The sequence below is a fragment of the Phyllobates terribilis genome, unplaced genomic scaffold (assembly GCF_046119375.1).
Source record: "Phyllobates terribilis strain yellow unplaced genomic scaffold, ASM4611937v1 Scaffold_2__4_contigs__length_985480577, whole genome shotgun sequence".
Taxonomy (NCBI): Eukaryota; Metazoa; Chordata; class Amphibia; order Anura; family Dendrobatidae; genus Phyllobates; species Phyllobates terribilis.
In genome coordinates, this window is record NW_027362762.1 from 910,641,455 (window position 1) to 910,656,625 (window position 15,171).

Below are 15,171 nucleotides of genomic sequence, written 5' to 3' on the forward strand. Positions count from 1 at the left end.
TTGGTGGTTAACTAATTCACAACTCTGGAGTTGTTTGCACAAAAAAACAATGGATGGTAACCGAGCAGAGCTGAGTGGCCAAACTGTGGTATTAGGCCAAAACTATTGGCTGGGCTAGATGCAGAAAAAAATTATTTTTAATTTGCAACCTGATGGAGGTCAGTATAGATGGACTAATAGAACAAGTCCCACACGCTGCTAGAAGCATAAATATTTTTTCAGAGATAAATGAAGAAAAAAATTATTTTTAATTTGCAACCTGATGGAGGTCAGTATAGATGGACTAATAGACCAAGTCCCACACACTGCTAGAAGCCCAAATATTTTTTCAGAGCTAGATGCAGAAAAAAATTATTTTTAATTTGCAACCTGATGGAGGTCAGTATAGATGGACTAATAGACCAAGTCCCACACACTGCTAGAAGCCCAAATTTTTTTTCAGAGCTAGATGCAGAAAAAAATTATTTTTAATTTGCAACCTGATGGAGGTCAGTATAGATGGACTAATAGACCAAGTCCCACACACCGCTAGAAGCCCAAATATTTTTTCAGAGCTAGATGCAGAAAAAAATTATTTTTAATTTGCAACCTGATGGAGGTCAGTATAGATGGACTAATAGACCAAGTCCCACACACTGCTAGAAGCCCAAATATTTTTTCAGAGCTAGATGCAGAAAAAAATTATTTTTAATTTGCAACCTGATGGAGGTCAGTATAGATGGACTAATAGAACAAGTCCCACACGCTGCTAGAAGCCCAAATATTTTTTCAGAGATAAATGAAGAAAAAAATTATTTTTAATTTGCAACCTGATGGAGGTCAGTATAGATGGACTAATAGACCAAGTCCCACACACTGCTAGAAGCCCAAATATTTTTTCAGAGCTAGATGCAGAAAAAAATTATTTTTAATTTGCAACCTGATGGAGGTCAGTATAGATGGACTAATAGACCAAGTCCCACACACTGCTAGAAGCCCAAATATTTTTTCAGAGCTAGATGCAGAAAAAAATTATTTTTAATTTGCAACCTGATGGAGGTCAGTATAGATGGACTAATAGACCAAGTCCCACACACCGCTAGAAGCCCAAATATTTTTTCAGAGCTAGATGCAGAAAAAAATTATTTTTAATTTGCAACCTGATGGAGGTCAGTATAGATGGACTAATAGACCAAGTCTCACACACTGCTAGAAGCCCAAATATTTTTTCAGAGCTAGATGCAGAAAAAAATTATTTTTAATTTGCAACCTGATGGAGGTCAGTATAGATGGACTAATAGAACAAGTCCCACACGCTGCTAGAAGCCCAAATATTTTTTCAGAGATAAATGAAGAAAAAAATTATTTTTAATTTGCAACCTGATGGAGGTCAGTATAGATGGACTAATAGACCAAGTCTCACACACTGCTAGAAGCCCAAATATTTTTTCAGAGCTAGATGCAGAAAAAAATTATTTTTAATTTGCAACCTGATGGAGGTCAGTATAGATGGACTAAGAGACCAAGTCCCACACACTGCTAGAAGCCCAAATATTTTTTCAGAGCTAGATGCAGAAAAAAATTATTTTTAATTTGCAACCTGATGGAGGTCAGTATAGATGGACTAATAGACCAAGTCCCACACACCGCTAGAAGCCCAAATATTTTTTCAGAGCTAGATGCAGAAAAAAATTATTTTTAATTTGCAACCTGATGGAGGTCAGTATAGATGGACTAATAGACCAAGTCCCACACACTGCTAGAAGCCCAAATATTTTTTCAGAGCTAGATGCAGAAAAAAATTATTTTTAATTTGCAACCTGATGGAGGTCAGTATAGATGGACTAATAGAACAAGTCCCACACGCTGCTAGAAGCCCAAATATTTTTTCAGAGATAAATGAAGAAAAAAATTATTTTTAATTTGCAACCTGATGGAGGTCAGTATAGATGGACTAATAGACCAAGTCCCACACACTGCTAGAAGCCCAAATATTTTTTCAGAGCTAGATGCAGAAAAAAATTATTTTTAATTTGCAACCTGATGGAGGTCAGTATAGATGGACTAATAGACCAAGTCCCACACACTGCTAGAAGCCCAAATATTTTTTCAGAGCTAGATGCAGAAAAAAATTATTTTTAATTTGCAACCTGATGGAGGTCAGTATAGATGGACTAATAGACCAAGTCCCACACACCGCTAGAAGCCCAAATATTTTTTCAGAGCTAGATGCAGAAATTTTTTTTATTGAATTTGCAACCTGATGGAGGTCAGTATAGATGGACTAATAGACCAAGTCCCACACACTGCTAGAAGCCCAAATATTTTTTCAGAGCTAGATGCAGAAAATTTTTTTATTCAATTTGCAACCTGATGGAGGTCAGTATAGATGGACTAATAGACCAAGTCCCACACACTGCTAGAAGCCCAAATATTTTTTCAGAGCTAGATGCAGAAAAAAATTATTTTTAATTTGCAACCTGATGGAGGTCAGTATAGATGGACTAATAGACCAAGTCCCACACACTGCTAGAAGCCCAAATATTTTTTCAGAGCTACATGCAGAAAAAAATTATTTTTAATTTGCAACCTGATGGAGGTCAGTATAGATGGACTAATAGAACAAGTCCCACACGCTGCTAGAAGCCCAAATATTTTTTCATAGATAAATGAAGAAAAAAATTATTTTTAATTTGCAACCTGATGGAGGTCAGTATAGATGGACTAATAGACCAAGTCCCACACACTGCTAGAAGCCCAAATATTTTTTCAGAGCTAGATGCAGAAAAAAATTATTTTTAATTTGCAACTTGATGGAGGTCAGTATAGATGGACTAATAGACCAAGTCCCACACACTGCTAGAAGCCCAAATATTTTTTCAGAGCTAGATGCAGAAAAAAATTATTTTTAATTTGCAACCTGATGGAGGTCAGTATAGATGGACTAATAGACCAAGTCCCACACACCGCTAGAAGCCCAAATATTTTTTCAGAGCTAGATGCAGAAAAAAATTATATTCAGTTTGCAACCTGATGGAGGTCAGTATAGATGGACTAATAGAATGATGCTATGCCCAAAAGATTTTACTTCACTAGGTGCAGTAAAAAAATTGGTATTCTATACACAGGTGGTATATCTTGCAACACAGATAGGCTACTCCACTGACTAACACACTCTGCAATAGGCCAAAAAGGATTAGCTTTGCTAGATTCAGCCAAATGCTGTGAAAAAAACTTGCACAGCACTGGCACAGACCTGCCTGGCAAAAACTGATAGGAACTGATGTAACCTAGTCCTGAAAAGGACTCCAATTACAATTAGTCTTTACTCCCACAATCTATCTATTTAAGAGCACAGACCTGCCTGATAAAAGTCGTAGGAAATGCTGTAACCTAGTCCTTAAAAGGACTGCAATCACAACTATTCCCTACTCCCAAGCTATCTGTATATTTGTGCGAAAATTGGCTTGAAATTAACAAGGTATAGCGCACATAGCAACAGCGGTGCCGTCTAACACGCAGCTGCAGCAGTGAGAAAATGGTGGCGACGGGGAAAATGGCTTGGTCTTATAGGGCAAGGACATGTGACATACACTGCCAATCACACATGCCCTTGCTTGTGTGAAAAAAAGCACTTCGCTCCGTGTGTGCGCTGCTGATAGGCTGACAGATTGCACCTCCCCACTGCAAATGCGGGAAAGAGAAAAAAAAATGGAGATCTTCATTGTTCCTGCAGAGATCCATCCCCTGCCCCTCCCCCCGCCCCGCTGTACACTCAAACTGCGTATTAACATTAATTTTCATCATTACTGAGAAAAAATCCAGTTATGATTTTGGTGCACGAACAGTTATCGAACATAACCTCGAACAGCCGAATTTTTCTCAAATTGTTCGTGTTCGCCGACCGGCTCGAACACCGCCCAAAACAGCTCGAATTTGAGATTGGCGAACAGTTCGAGTAGAACAACGCTCATCTCTAGTGGTGATATCTGAGATGGAGGCTGAACATGAGGAGGAGGAGGAGGAGGAGGATGCGCAGGAGCTGTACACTGTGGGGGCAACTCTGACTGACATAGGGCCCGCAATCCTCGGTGTGGGGAGGATGTGTTCCGTCCCAAGGTCCGACTGGGTCCCGGCTTCCACTATGTTTACCCAGTGTGCCGTCAGAGAGATGTACCGTCCCGGGCCACAAGCACTTGTCCACGTGTCCGTTGTCAGGTGGACTCTCACAGTAACTGCGTTGTTGAGGGCACGGCAGATGCTCTGGGACACATGCTTGTGTAGTGCGGGGATGGCACACCGGGCAAAATAGTGTCGGCTGGGGACCGAGTACCGAGGGACGGCCACCGCCATAAGATTGCAGAAGGATTCCGTCTCCACCAGCCTAAAAGGCAGCATTTCCAATGCAAGCAGTCGTGAAATGTGCGAATTTAGGACTGTGGCCTGTGGGGCGTTAGCTGCGAATTTCCGCTTTCATTCAAAGGTCTGGGATATGGACAATTGAACGCTGCGGTGGGACGTGGACGTGGACGTTGATGCTGTTTCTTGAGAAACTGCCATAACAAGTGAAGACTGAGAGGAAGGGGCATCTTTACATGCAGTATGGACAGGGGATTGCCTTGCACACACAACAGGGGGTTCTATTGCACGCACAACAGTGGAAGAAGCAGTGGTGACACCCGCTGACACTGGTCGTGGACCCTGGGATTCGCCCCACAAAGTCGGGTGCTTTGCTGCCATGTGCCTGATCATGCTGGTGGTGGTCAGGCTGGTAGTTTTGTCACCCCTGCTTATGCTGGCATGGCAGGTGGAACATATGGCCTTTTTGGGGTTATCAGCAGAGTCTTTAAAAAAATTCCAGACTTTGGAAGACCTACCGCTTGTACTGGCAACGTCCCTCGTGTTGGTGTTACGGGGAACGGTTGCCTGCCTTCTGTCTGCGGCCACCACACTGCTTCTTCCTGCCTGTTGGGGTACTCTGCCTCCCTCCCCCTGTGTGCTGCTGGCCTCACTCTGCATGTCCTCCTTCCACGTTGGGTCAGTTACTAGATCATCCACCACCTCCTCCTCTTCCACTTGCGCACCACGATCCTCCTCCTCACTTCCTGGCAATTGTGTCTCGTCATCGTCCACCTCTTGTGACAGATTGCCAACGTTGACTTCCTGTGGCCGTGGCTGTTCAAATATTTGGGCATCGCAACATGGGATCTCCTCTTCCACCACTTCAAGCGTATCAGGCGAGGGGCCCAAATAAGGAAATGGACCAGTGAACAGCTCTTCAGAGTGTCCAAGTGTGGAATCACTTGCTGTCTGACGACACTCGGCATGGTGGGAGGAAGGAGCATCAGGGTGAGGAGGAGTATGCGGTCGAGACTCACGGCTACTAAGAGTTGACCGTGTGGAAGACAGACCGGAGGTGGTGGTGCCCAGGTAACTGGAAGTATTGTCTGCTATCCAATTAATAACCTGTTTACACTGATCAGTTCTCAATACTGGTGTTGTTCTGTGCTTCCCTAGTAATTCGGTCAAGAAGTGGGAGCGAGGAGATGTGGCTGTTGGTTGTGGCACATTTTCACCTTGGCAACGGCCCCGTCCTCTGCACGAACCATCACCAGAACGTCCACTTCCACGTCCCTTGCCACGCGCCTTGCCAATTGTAAATGAAGTAAAATAGCTTACACTTGCACTATCAATGGAAAAAGGGTAATAAAGAGTAGATTAGAACCGTGGAAGAGGAAAACCACAGTTATTGTTTACTGGGTATACCACACTTTTTTAAATAGAGATATTTGCGGCTGAACAGTGAGCGACACACTCAAACTGCTTTTTTTTTAGATACCAAAGGCCCAAAACTGGATAGTACAGCGATTTGACCCGTGGAACTGCGAAACCACACTGGGATGTCGGGCCTACACAAGACTATTTTCAACAGATATATTTTTGTGTCACAACAGTCAGGAGACATTACTGTTTTTCTTTACGGAAAAAACTACCAAAACCTGAATAATAGAGACTTTTTACCGTGGAACAGCAAAACCACAGTTATAATTTACTGGTGTATACCAGGCTTTTTAAAATATATACATATTTGCGGCTGAACAGTGAGCGACACACTCAAACTGTTTTTTTTAGATACAAATGGCCCAAAAGTGGATAATACAGAGGTTTGTACCGTGGAACTGCAAAACCACACTTGTGTTTCTCGGGCCTACACCAGACTATTTTCAACAGATATATTTGTGTCTGAAAAATCAGGGAGACACTATTTTTTTTTTTTTTACAGCAAAAAATGCTAAAAGCAGGATAATAGAGATTTTTTACCGTGGAACAGCAAAAGCACACTTCTGTCTCTCTGGCCTACACCAGACTATTTTCAACAGATATATTTGTGTCTGAAAAATCAGGGAGACACTATTATTATTTTTATACAGCAAAAAATGCCAAAAACAGGATAATAGAGATGTTTTACCGTGGAACATCAAAACCACAGTAATAATTTACTGGTGTATACCAGGCTTTTTAAAATATATATATATTTGTGGCTGAACAGTGAGCGACACACTCAAACTGTTTTTTTTAGATACAAATGGCCCAAAAGTGGATAATACAGAGGTTTGTACCGTGGAACTGCAAAACCGCACTTGTATTTCTCGGGCCTACACCAGACTATTTTCAACAGATATATTTGTGTCTGAAAAATCAGGGAGACACTATTTTTTTTTTTTTTTTACAGCAAAAAATGCAAAAAGCAGGATAATAGAGATTTTTTACCGTGGAACAGCAAAAGCACACTTCTGTCTCTCTGGCCTACACCAGACTATTTTCAACAGATATATTTGTGTCTGAAAAATCAGGGAGACACTATTATTATTTTTATACAGCAAAAAATGCCAAAAACAGGATAATAGAGATGTTTTACCGTGGAGCATCAAAACCACAGTAATAAATTACTGGTGTATACCAGGCTTTTTAAAATATATATATATTTGCGTCCGAACAGTGAGCGACACACTCAAACTGTTTTTTTTAGATACAAATGGCCCAAAAGTGGATAATGCAGAGGTTTGTACCGTGGAACTGCAAAACCACACTTGTATTTCTCGGGCCTACACCAGACTATTTTCAACAGATATATTTGTGTCTGAAAAATCAGGAAGACACAATTTTTTTTTTTTTTACAGCAAAAAATGCAAAAAGCTGGATAATAGAGATTTTTTACCGTGGAACAGCAAAAGCACACTTCTGTCTCTCTGGCCTACACCAGACTATTTTCAACAGATATATTTGTGTCTGAAAAATCAGGGAGACACTATTATTATTTTTATACAGCAAAAAATGCCAAAAACAGGATAATAGAGATCATTTACCGTGGAACATCAAAACCACAGTAATAATTTACTGGTGTATACCAGGCTTTTTAAAATATATATATATATTTGCGGCTGAACAGTGAGCGACACACTCAAACAGTTTTTTTTAGATACAAATGGCCCATAGAACTGCAAAACCACACTTCTATTTCTCTGGCCTACACCAGACTATTTTCAACAGATATATTTGTGTCTGAAAAATCAGAGGCACATTTTTTTTTGGGGGGGGGGGCACCAAAAGGTTAATAAGATGGGTATTTGTACATTGTGAAGGAGGAAAAAAAAAAGAGGATTTAGATAAAAAAAAAGGATTTTTCCTGGCCCCCGGGACCTGGAGCTAAGTCCAGCAATTTCAGCAGCAGGAGCAGCACACAGGACTGTAATGCAGCGTTTGCTGGTATAACCACTGCGTCTCCTATACAGCCTGCCTGCCTGCCTGCCTCATATACCTGGGATGGATATTAGTCCTGAGAAGGACTGTTTGTTTGATCTGGCAGCCTTTACAGACCCTACACTAACTATTTTGCAGGATATATCTCTCCCTAAATCAGCAGCGCTGTCCCTACACTGTCTGATCCGGAGCGACTGTGTCCAAGATGGCGGCGCCCGGTTTTAAATACTCGAGGTGACGCTGTGCGGCCAGCCAATCACTGTAATGCCCACAAACAACATGGCTGCGGCATTACAGTGACTGGCTGGCAATCCCTGCATGTTCATTGGCTCTGTAAAGAGCGCCAAACATGCAGGGTGGAGACCCGAGCTCCCGCCCGAGTAACCCGGAAATGCTCGGTGCTCGCCGAACATCCCGAGTAGCGTGATGATCGGGCGAGTACCGAGCAGTGTCGAGCATGTTCGCTCAACACTAGTGCACATAAATTGGCCAATTTATGCGCTAAGAACCTCCTTTTTTTTAAAGTAAGTATAGCTTACTGAGTATTAATATAATCTAGGTCATATGTTTTATTGTCTTTATGTATCTTGGCCATAGTGGAGCGCTGCTGCGCTTTCTTTATATATATGTGCAGTTTCTGCAGCTGGCACCTGTTCACACCTAGGACGTGCTGATCAGTTTTCTTGTTATATATACAGTACAGACCAAAAGTTTGGACACACCTTCTCATTTAAAGATTTTTCTGTATTTTCATGACTTTGAAAATTGTACATTCACACTGAAGGCATCAAAATTATGAATTAACACATGTGGAATTATATAGTTAACAAAAAAGTGTGAAACAACTGAAAATAATTCTTATATTCTAGGTTCTTCAAAGTAGCCACCTTTTGATTTGATGACTGCTTTGCACACTCTTGGCATTCTCTTGATAAGCTTCAAGAGGTAGTGAATGGAAATGGTATTCCAACAATCTTGAAGGAGTTCCCAGAGATGCTTAGCACTTGTTGGCCCTTTTGCCTTTACTCTGCGGTCCAGCTCACCCCAAACCATCTCGATTGGGTTCAGGTCTAGTGACTGTGGAGGCCAGGTCATCTGGCGTAGCACCCAATCACTCTCCTTCTTGGTCAAATAGCCCTTACACAGCCTGGAGGTGTGTTTGGGGTCATTGTCCTGTTGAAAAATAAAAGATGGTCCAACTAAACGCAAACCGGATGGAATAGCATGCTGCTGCAAGATGCTTTTGTAGCCATGCTGTTTCAGTATGCCTTTAATTTTGAATAAATCTGCAACAGTGTCACCAGCAAAGCACCCCCACACCATCACACCTCCTCCTCCATGCTTCGCGGTGGGAAACAGGCATGTAGAGTCCATCCGTTCACCTTTTCTGCGTCGCACAAAGACACGGTGGTTGGAACCAAAGATCTCAAATTTGGACTCATCAGACCAAATCACAGATTTCCACTGGTCTAATGTCCATTCCTTGTGTTCTTTAGCCCAAACAAGTCTCTTCTGCTTGTTGCCTGTCCTTAGCAGTGGTTTCCTAGCAGCTATTTTACTATGAAGGCCTGCTGCACAAAGTCTCCTCTTAACAGTTGTTGTAGAGATGTGTCTGCTGCTAGAACTCTGTGTGGCATTGACCTGGTCTCTAATCTGAGCAGCTGTTAACCTGCGATTTCTAAGGCTGGTGACTCGGATAAACTTATCCTCAGAAGCACAGGTGACTCTTGGTCTTCCTTTCCTGGGGCAGTCATCATGTGAGCCAATTTCTTTGTAGCGCTTGACTGTTTTTGCAACTGCACTTGGGGACACATTCAAAGTTTGCCCAATTTTTCGCACTGACTGACCTTCATTTCTTAAAGTAATGATGGCCACTTGTTTTAATTTACTTTGCTGCTTTTTTCTTGCCATAATACAAATTCTAACAGTCTATTCAGTAGGACTATCAGTTATGTATCCACCTGACTTCTGCACAACACAACTGACGGTCCCAACCCCATTTATATGGCAGAAAATCCCACTTATTAAACCTGACAGGGCACACCTGTGAAGTGAAACCATTTCCGGTGTCTACCTCTTGAAGCTCATCAAGAGAATGCCAAGAGTGTGCAAAGCAGTCATCAAAGCAAAAGGTGACTACTTTGAAGAACCTAGAATATAAGACATATTTTCAGTTGTTTCACACTTTTTTGTTAACTATATAATTCCACATGTGTTAATTCATAGTTTTGATGCCTTCAGTGTGAATGTACAATTTACAAAGACATGAAAATACAGAAAAATCTTTAAATGAGAAGGTGTGTCCAAACTTTTGGTCTGTACTGTATATGTGTTTGTGTGTATATATGTATATATATATATATATATATATAAATATATATATATATACATATACAGGTGCATATTATATAGAGTCATTACAAACAGAGTGATCTATTTCAAGTGTTGATTTATGTTATTGTTGATGATTATGGCTTACAGCCAATGACAGAACTGTAATATTGATCTATATTACAGTTATAGCATAAGCCCCTAGACTCTAACTTGATTTCTTTTCCTCATTTTTATGAGATCTGCTTTATGTTTGGACATAAAATATACAGACAATATAAAAGATATTCTGCGGTAATTTATATTTATCGGGCACCATACCACCAGTGCCGCAGGTTACATTATTTCTACTTATGCTGCCTGTACATGGAAAAACAATAAGCAGTTTAGGAGGGCTAATTATTTGTTTCTATCATTTAACAAAAGTGGTTCGCTTCTTATGCTTGAGCAAACTAGTTAACCTTTAACATACTGGTAATTAAGTCCCTTTACCAAGCAGAATGTGATTTTGTGGTTATCGTTAGACACATCATTTATTTAATGTAACTTTCCCACTTACCAGAAACTCAGACATAGGGGATCTAATGGTGATGATGACGACAAAGGAAGGCTAACAAGCCTAATTCGTTGGCCAAATCCTGGTCCCAGTGGGGTTGAGATATAGTAGCCTAAAAGTATGAAAAATGTATTAACTAAATTTGATACAAAAGGGAAAAAAATCAGATGTGTTGTGAGTATTTGCATTGACTTTAGTATATTTGAAACACAGAATCCCAAAGGAATCACAGGAAGAATTTTCCATGTTTTGTTCCAAGGAGTTAAACAATAGCATGACATTGGAATAGAGGGAGACATCTTAGGACGATCAGTACTTTATGGGTTTTTGTTGAAATGTATGTTCATTCACTGATGAAATAAATTGTGTTGTCTACAATTTGTCTACAAGAGAAAATTCTGATATATTTTAGAGAATGCGCTGCAAATTTTCAGTCCAGATTTGAGTGATATATCTACAAGTTTTTTATAGAAAGAGTTAAGTGAACAAGATTTCTCAAAAGTCTCCAGCGCAAATTAAGCAGCTCTGCATCTCTTATATATAGCAATATATTGTATAACATTCAATGGGGACCAGTGGTAATTGTAGGTTAAGTATCTTTAAAGCTCCGATACTGGAGATAAAGTTGAACATTAAGTATTTTCAAAAAAACATGGATATTTCATCTGACTAATTTCTCAAAAAATACCTTTTCACAAAAATCAGTTGGTCCCAATCATTAGACCATATGGACATTAAAGATGGAATCCCTAATATACAGTCATGGCCAAAAGTTTTGAGAATGACACCAAAATGATATATCTTCACATGATCTGCTGGCCTCTGGTTTTTATTAGTGTTTGTCTGATGTTTATATCACATACAGAAATATAATTGCAATCATATTATGAGTACCAATAGGTTATATTGACAGTTAGAATGGGTTAATGCAGCAAGTCAATATTTGCAGTGTTGCCCCTTCTTCTTTAAGACCTCTGTAATTCTCCCTGGCATGCTCTCAATCAACTTTTGGACAAAATCCTGACTGATAGCAGTCCATTCTTGCATAATCAATGCTTGCATTTTGCCAGAATTTGTTGGTTTTTGTTTGTCCACCCATCTCTTGATGATTGACCACAAGTTCTCAATGGGATTAAGATCTGGGGAGTTTCCAGGCCATGGACCCAAAATCTCTATGTTTTGTTCCATGAGTAATTTAGTTATCACCTTTGCTTTATGGCAAGGTGCTCCATCATGCTGGAAAAGGCATTGTTGGGCGCCAAACTGCTCTTGGACGGTTGGGAGAAGTTGCTCTTGGAGGACATTCTGGTACCATTCTTTATTCATGGCTGTGTTTTTAGGCAAGACTGTGAGTGAGCCGATTCCCTTGGCTGAGAAGCAACCCCACACATGAATGGTTTCAGGATGCTTTACAGTTGGCATGAGACAAGACTGGTGGTAGCGCTCACCTCTTCTTCTTCGAATAAGATGTTTTCCAGATGTCCCAAACAATCGAACAGGGGATTCATCAGAGAAAATGACTTTGCCCCAGTCCTCAGCAGTCCACTCCCTGTACCTTTTGCAGAATATCAGTCGGTCCCTGATGTTTTTTCTGGAGAGAAGTGGCTTCTTTGCTGCCCTCCTTGAAACCAGCCCTTGCTCAAAGAGGCTCCGCCTCACAGTGCGTGCAGAAGCACTCACACCAGCCTGCTGCCATTCCTGAGCAAGCTCGGCACTGCTGGTAGTCCGATCCCGCAGCTGAAACAGTTTTAAGATACGGTCCTGGCGCTTGCTGGTCTTTCTTGGGCGCCCTGGAGCCTTTTTGACAACAATGGAAGCTCTCTCCTTGAAGTTCTTGATGATGCGATAGATTGTTGACTGAGGTGCAATCTTTGTAGCTGCGATACTCTTCCCTGTTAGGCCATTTTTGTGCAGTGCAATGATGGCTGCACGTGTTTCTTTAGAGATAACCATGGTTAACTGAAGAGAAACAATGATACCAAGAACCAGCCTCCTTTTAAAGTGTCCAGTGATGTCATTCTTACTTAATCATGACTGATTGATCGCCAGCCCTGTCCTCATCAACACCCACACCTGTGTTAATGGATCAATCACTAAAATGATGTTAGCTGCTCCTTTTAAGGCAGGACTGCAATGATGTTGAAATGTGTTTTGGGGGTTAAAGTTCATTTTCTGGGCAAATATTGACTTTGCAAGTACAGTAATTGCTGTTAAGCTGATCACTCTTTGACATTCAGGAGTATATGCAAATTGCCATTACAAAAAATGAAGCAGTAAACTTTGGAAAAATTACTATTTGTCTCATTCTCAATACTTTTGGCCATGACTGTAGAAGGAAGTACCACTAGTGGTATATATACACTTATATACCACCAATTGGTGTGACCATCTTACACTTCCAGAAGGAATTTGATGGACTTTCTGCGCTTCTGAAAGCGCTGCGCAAAAATTTCTAGGAAACGAGATAGATTATTGCGGTTTATTGTCAACGCGTTTCAAAGTCATCTGACTTCACATCCTCCATCCTTTATCCTCTTCGTACTTGAGGATGAAGGAGTCAGAAGACTTCAAAATGCATTGACAATAAAGTTCAATAATCCTTCTCTTCTCCTGGGAATTCTTTGGGATCTTCTGTAGCAGCGCAGAAAGTCCACCTATTTTCTTTGCCATATCTCCGATCTTATAACCAATGAATTAATAATTGCACTTCTTTCTCTGTTATGTGGCACACAACTTTCCCAGGTGAGCAACTCTCTATACCTCCATGTCTCTTTCCACCAAATAAGACCCAATTGTGCTTTTTTGTTTCCCAACATATTTCTGTTCATTTTACATTTCTGACAATCCTCCTTCAGGTAATGTTAGAATAAGGTTGGATTAGAAAAGTTCAATTGTTGAATTTCAACATGCCCAATCTATTGTTTTCAGGACAGATAATTGGCTGCTAGAGGTGTCTAGCAAGAAATTATTCCCCTTTCTCAATCAAGAACTAATGTATATTTGTAAGAGGAGGAAGGGGTGGAAAAAGTCCCTGCCAGTCAAATAAGTGTTATGTCACCATTTATTATTGACCCAAATGGATTTAACGGTATGTCTGCTCTTGGCTCCACTTGTATGGAGCAGCCTCAGGAGCTGAGCCCGCACCACACGAAGAAAAGATGCCCACTGTAGTATACAGATGGCATTTTCCTCTAACAGCAGCATCTGTAGCTAGCTTTGATCTATGCTGTTTAACTCTGCAGATGCAGCTGTCATTTACAGACAGCAGCATTTAAATGGTGTAAGCACAGACTCACTTCGGCACCCTCGAAGCAACCAATGGGTCACCAATGCACTATGCCAGCCAGGGATCTGATGACAGTTGTCATGATTACCATCTTCATACTCCTGAGAAGCCCAGTCATAGGATGGGCATCGTAGGACACACTATATACCTTAATGCAGTAGTACTGTAGTATATAGAACAGATGATCACAGGATTGAAGATTCAAATCCGCTAAGGTGACTAAAAAATATAGTAAAAAAACTTTAAAAAAATTTAATTATTCTCATTTTTTTTTTAAAAGAAATAAAATAAAAATAAAAATATTTGCTATTGCTGCATCCATAAAAGTTTGAGCTACCAAAATATAAGATTAATTAACCAAGACAGTAGTTGCCATAAAGAGATCTGTAGACCTAAATAGTATTAATAAAAATGGCAATATATCATGCAAGAAACAAACCATTACACAACTCTATTAACGAAAAATAAAAAAAGTTTAGGGTCTCAGAAAATGGCAACAAAAAAACATTAGATTTTTTTAAAAAGTCTACATTTTATTTAAGCAATGAAATAATAATAATAATAATAATAATAATAATATAATAATAATGCTAATGGTATTGTCTTCATTATACTGACCTAAAGAAACATTTTTTAGCATATAATGAACAGTGTAAAAAGGAAACCGCAAAAACAATAGTGGAATTGTAATTTTCTTTTTTATCATTTCATCTCACTTGAGATTTTTTCTCATTTTTCAGTATATTATATGGAAAAATAAATTATGTCATTCAAAACTGCAAATCATCCTGGAAAAAACAAACCCTAATATGGCTATGTTGATGGAAATATTAAAAAAAAAGAAAAAAAGAAAAGTTATGGCTGTTGGAAGAAGGGAAGGAAAACTGGAAGGAAAAAATAAAAAAATTGCCCGATCCCTAATATGTAAAAGTTGTATGGACACTTTAAGATAAAGGTGCTATCCATCTGTTGGGACTGACCGGGCCATGTATTATATGGTTGAACGTTCATTTTAACACCAGATACATTTTTACAGGTAAATATATGTGATCATTGGTTTCTAAAGCGGGATTTTACCTATCAATATATTTATATACGCATGTAGCTTTTTCAAAGACAAGTTAAGTAAAAATTGTACACGGCCGGTCCGTTACTCCATTACTGAACAATTGATATGCAAATGAGGCTAAAAAGCTACTGTAGATATGAATCCTCTGTCACTCCAGCTCTATTCCCCACCCAGCACCGCCTCCTTATG

General features: G+C 40.0%; 1 protein-coding gene across 2 annotated transcripts in view; it reads right to left on the reverse strand.

The window, feature by feature from the left end:
- The window catches only part of TMPRSS15 (transmembrane serine protease 15), a 780,444-nt gene that overhangs the window by 420,533 nt on the left and 344,740 nt on the right, over window positions 1–15,171 (reverse strand). For both annotated transcript variants that reach the window (XM_073668264.1, XM_073668263.1), the window contains exon 11: window positions 10,631–10,739. In XM_073668264.1, the coding sequence (XP_073524365.1) occupies window positions 10,631–10,739 (109 nt within the window). The remainder of the gene's footprint in view (window positions 1–10,630; window positions 10,740–15,171) is intronic.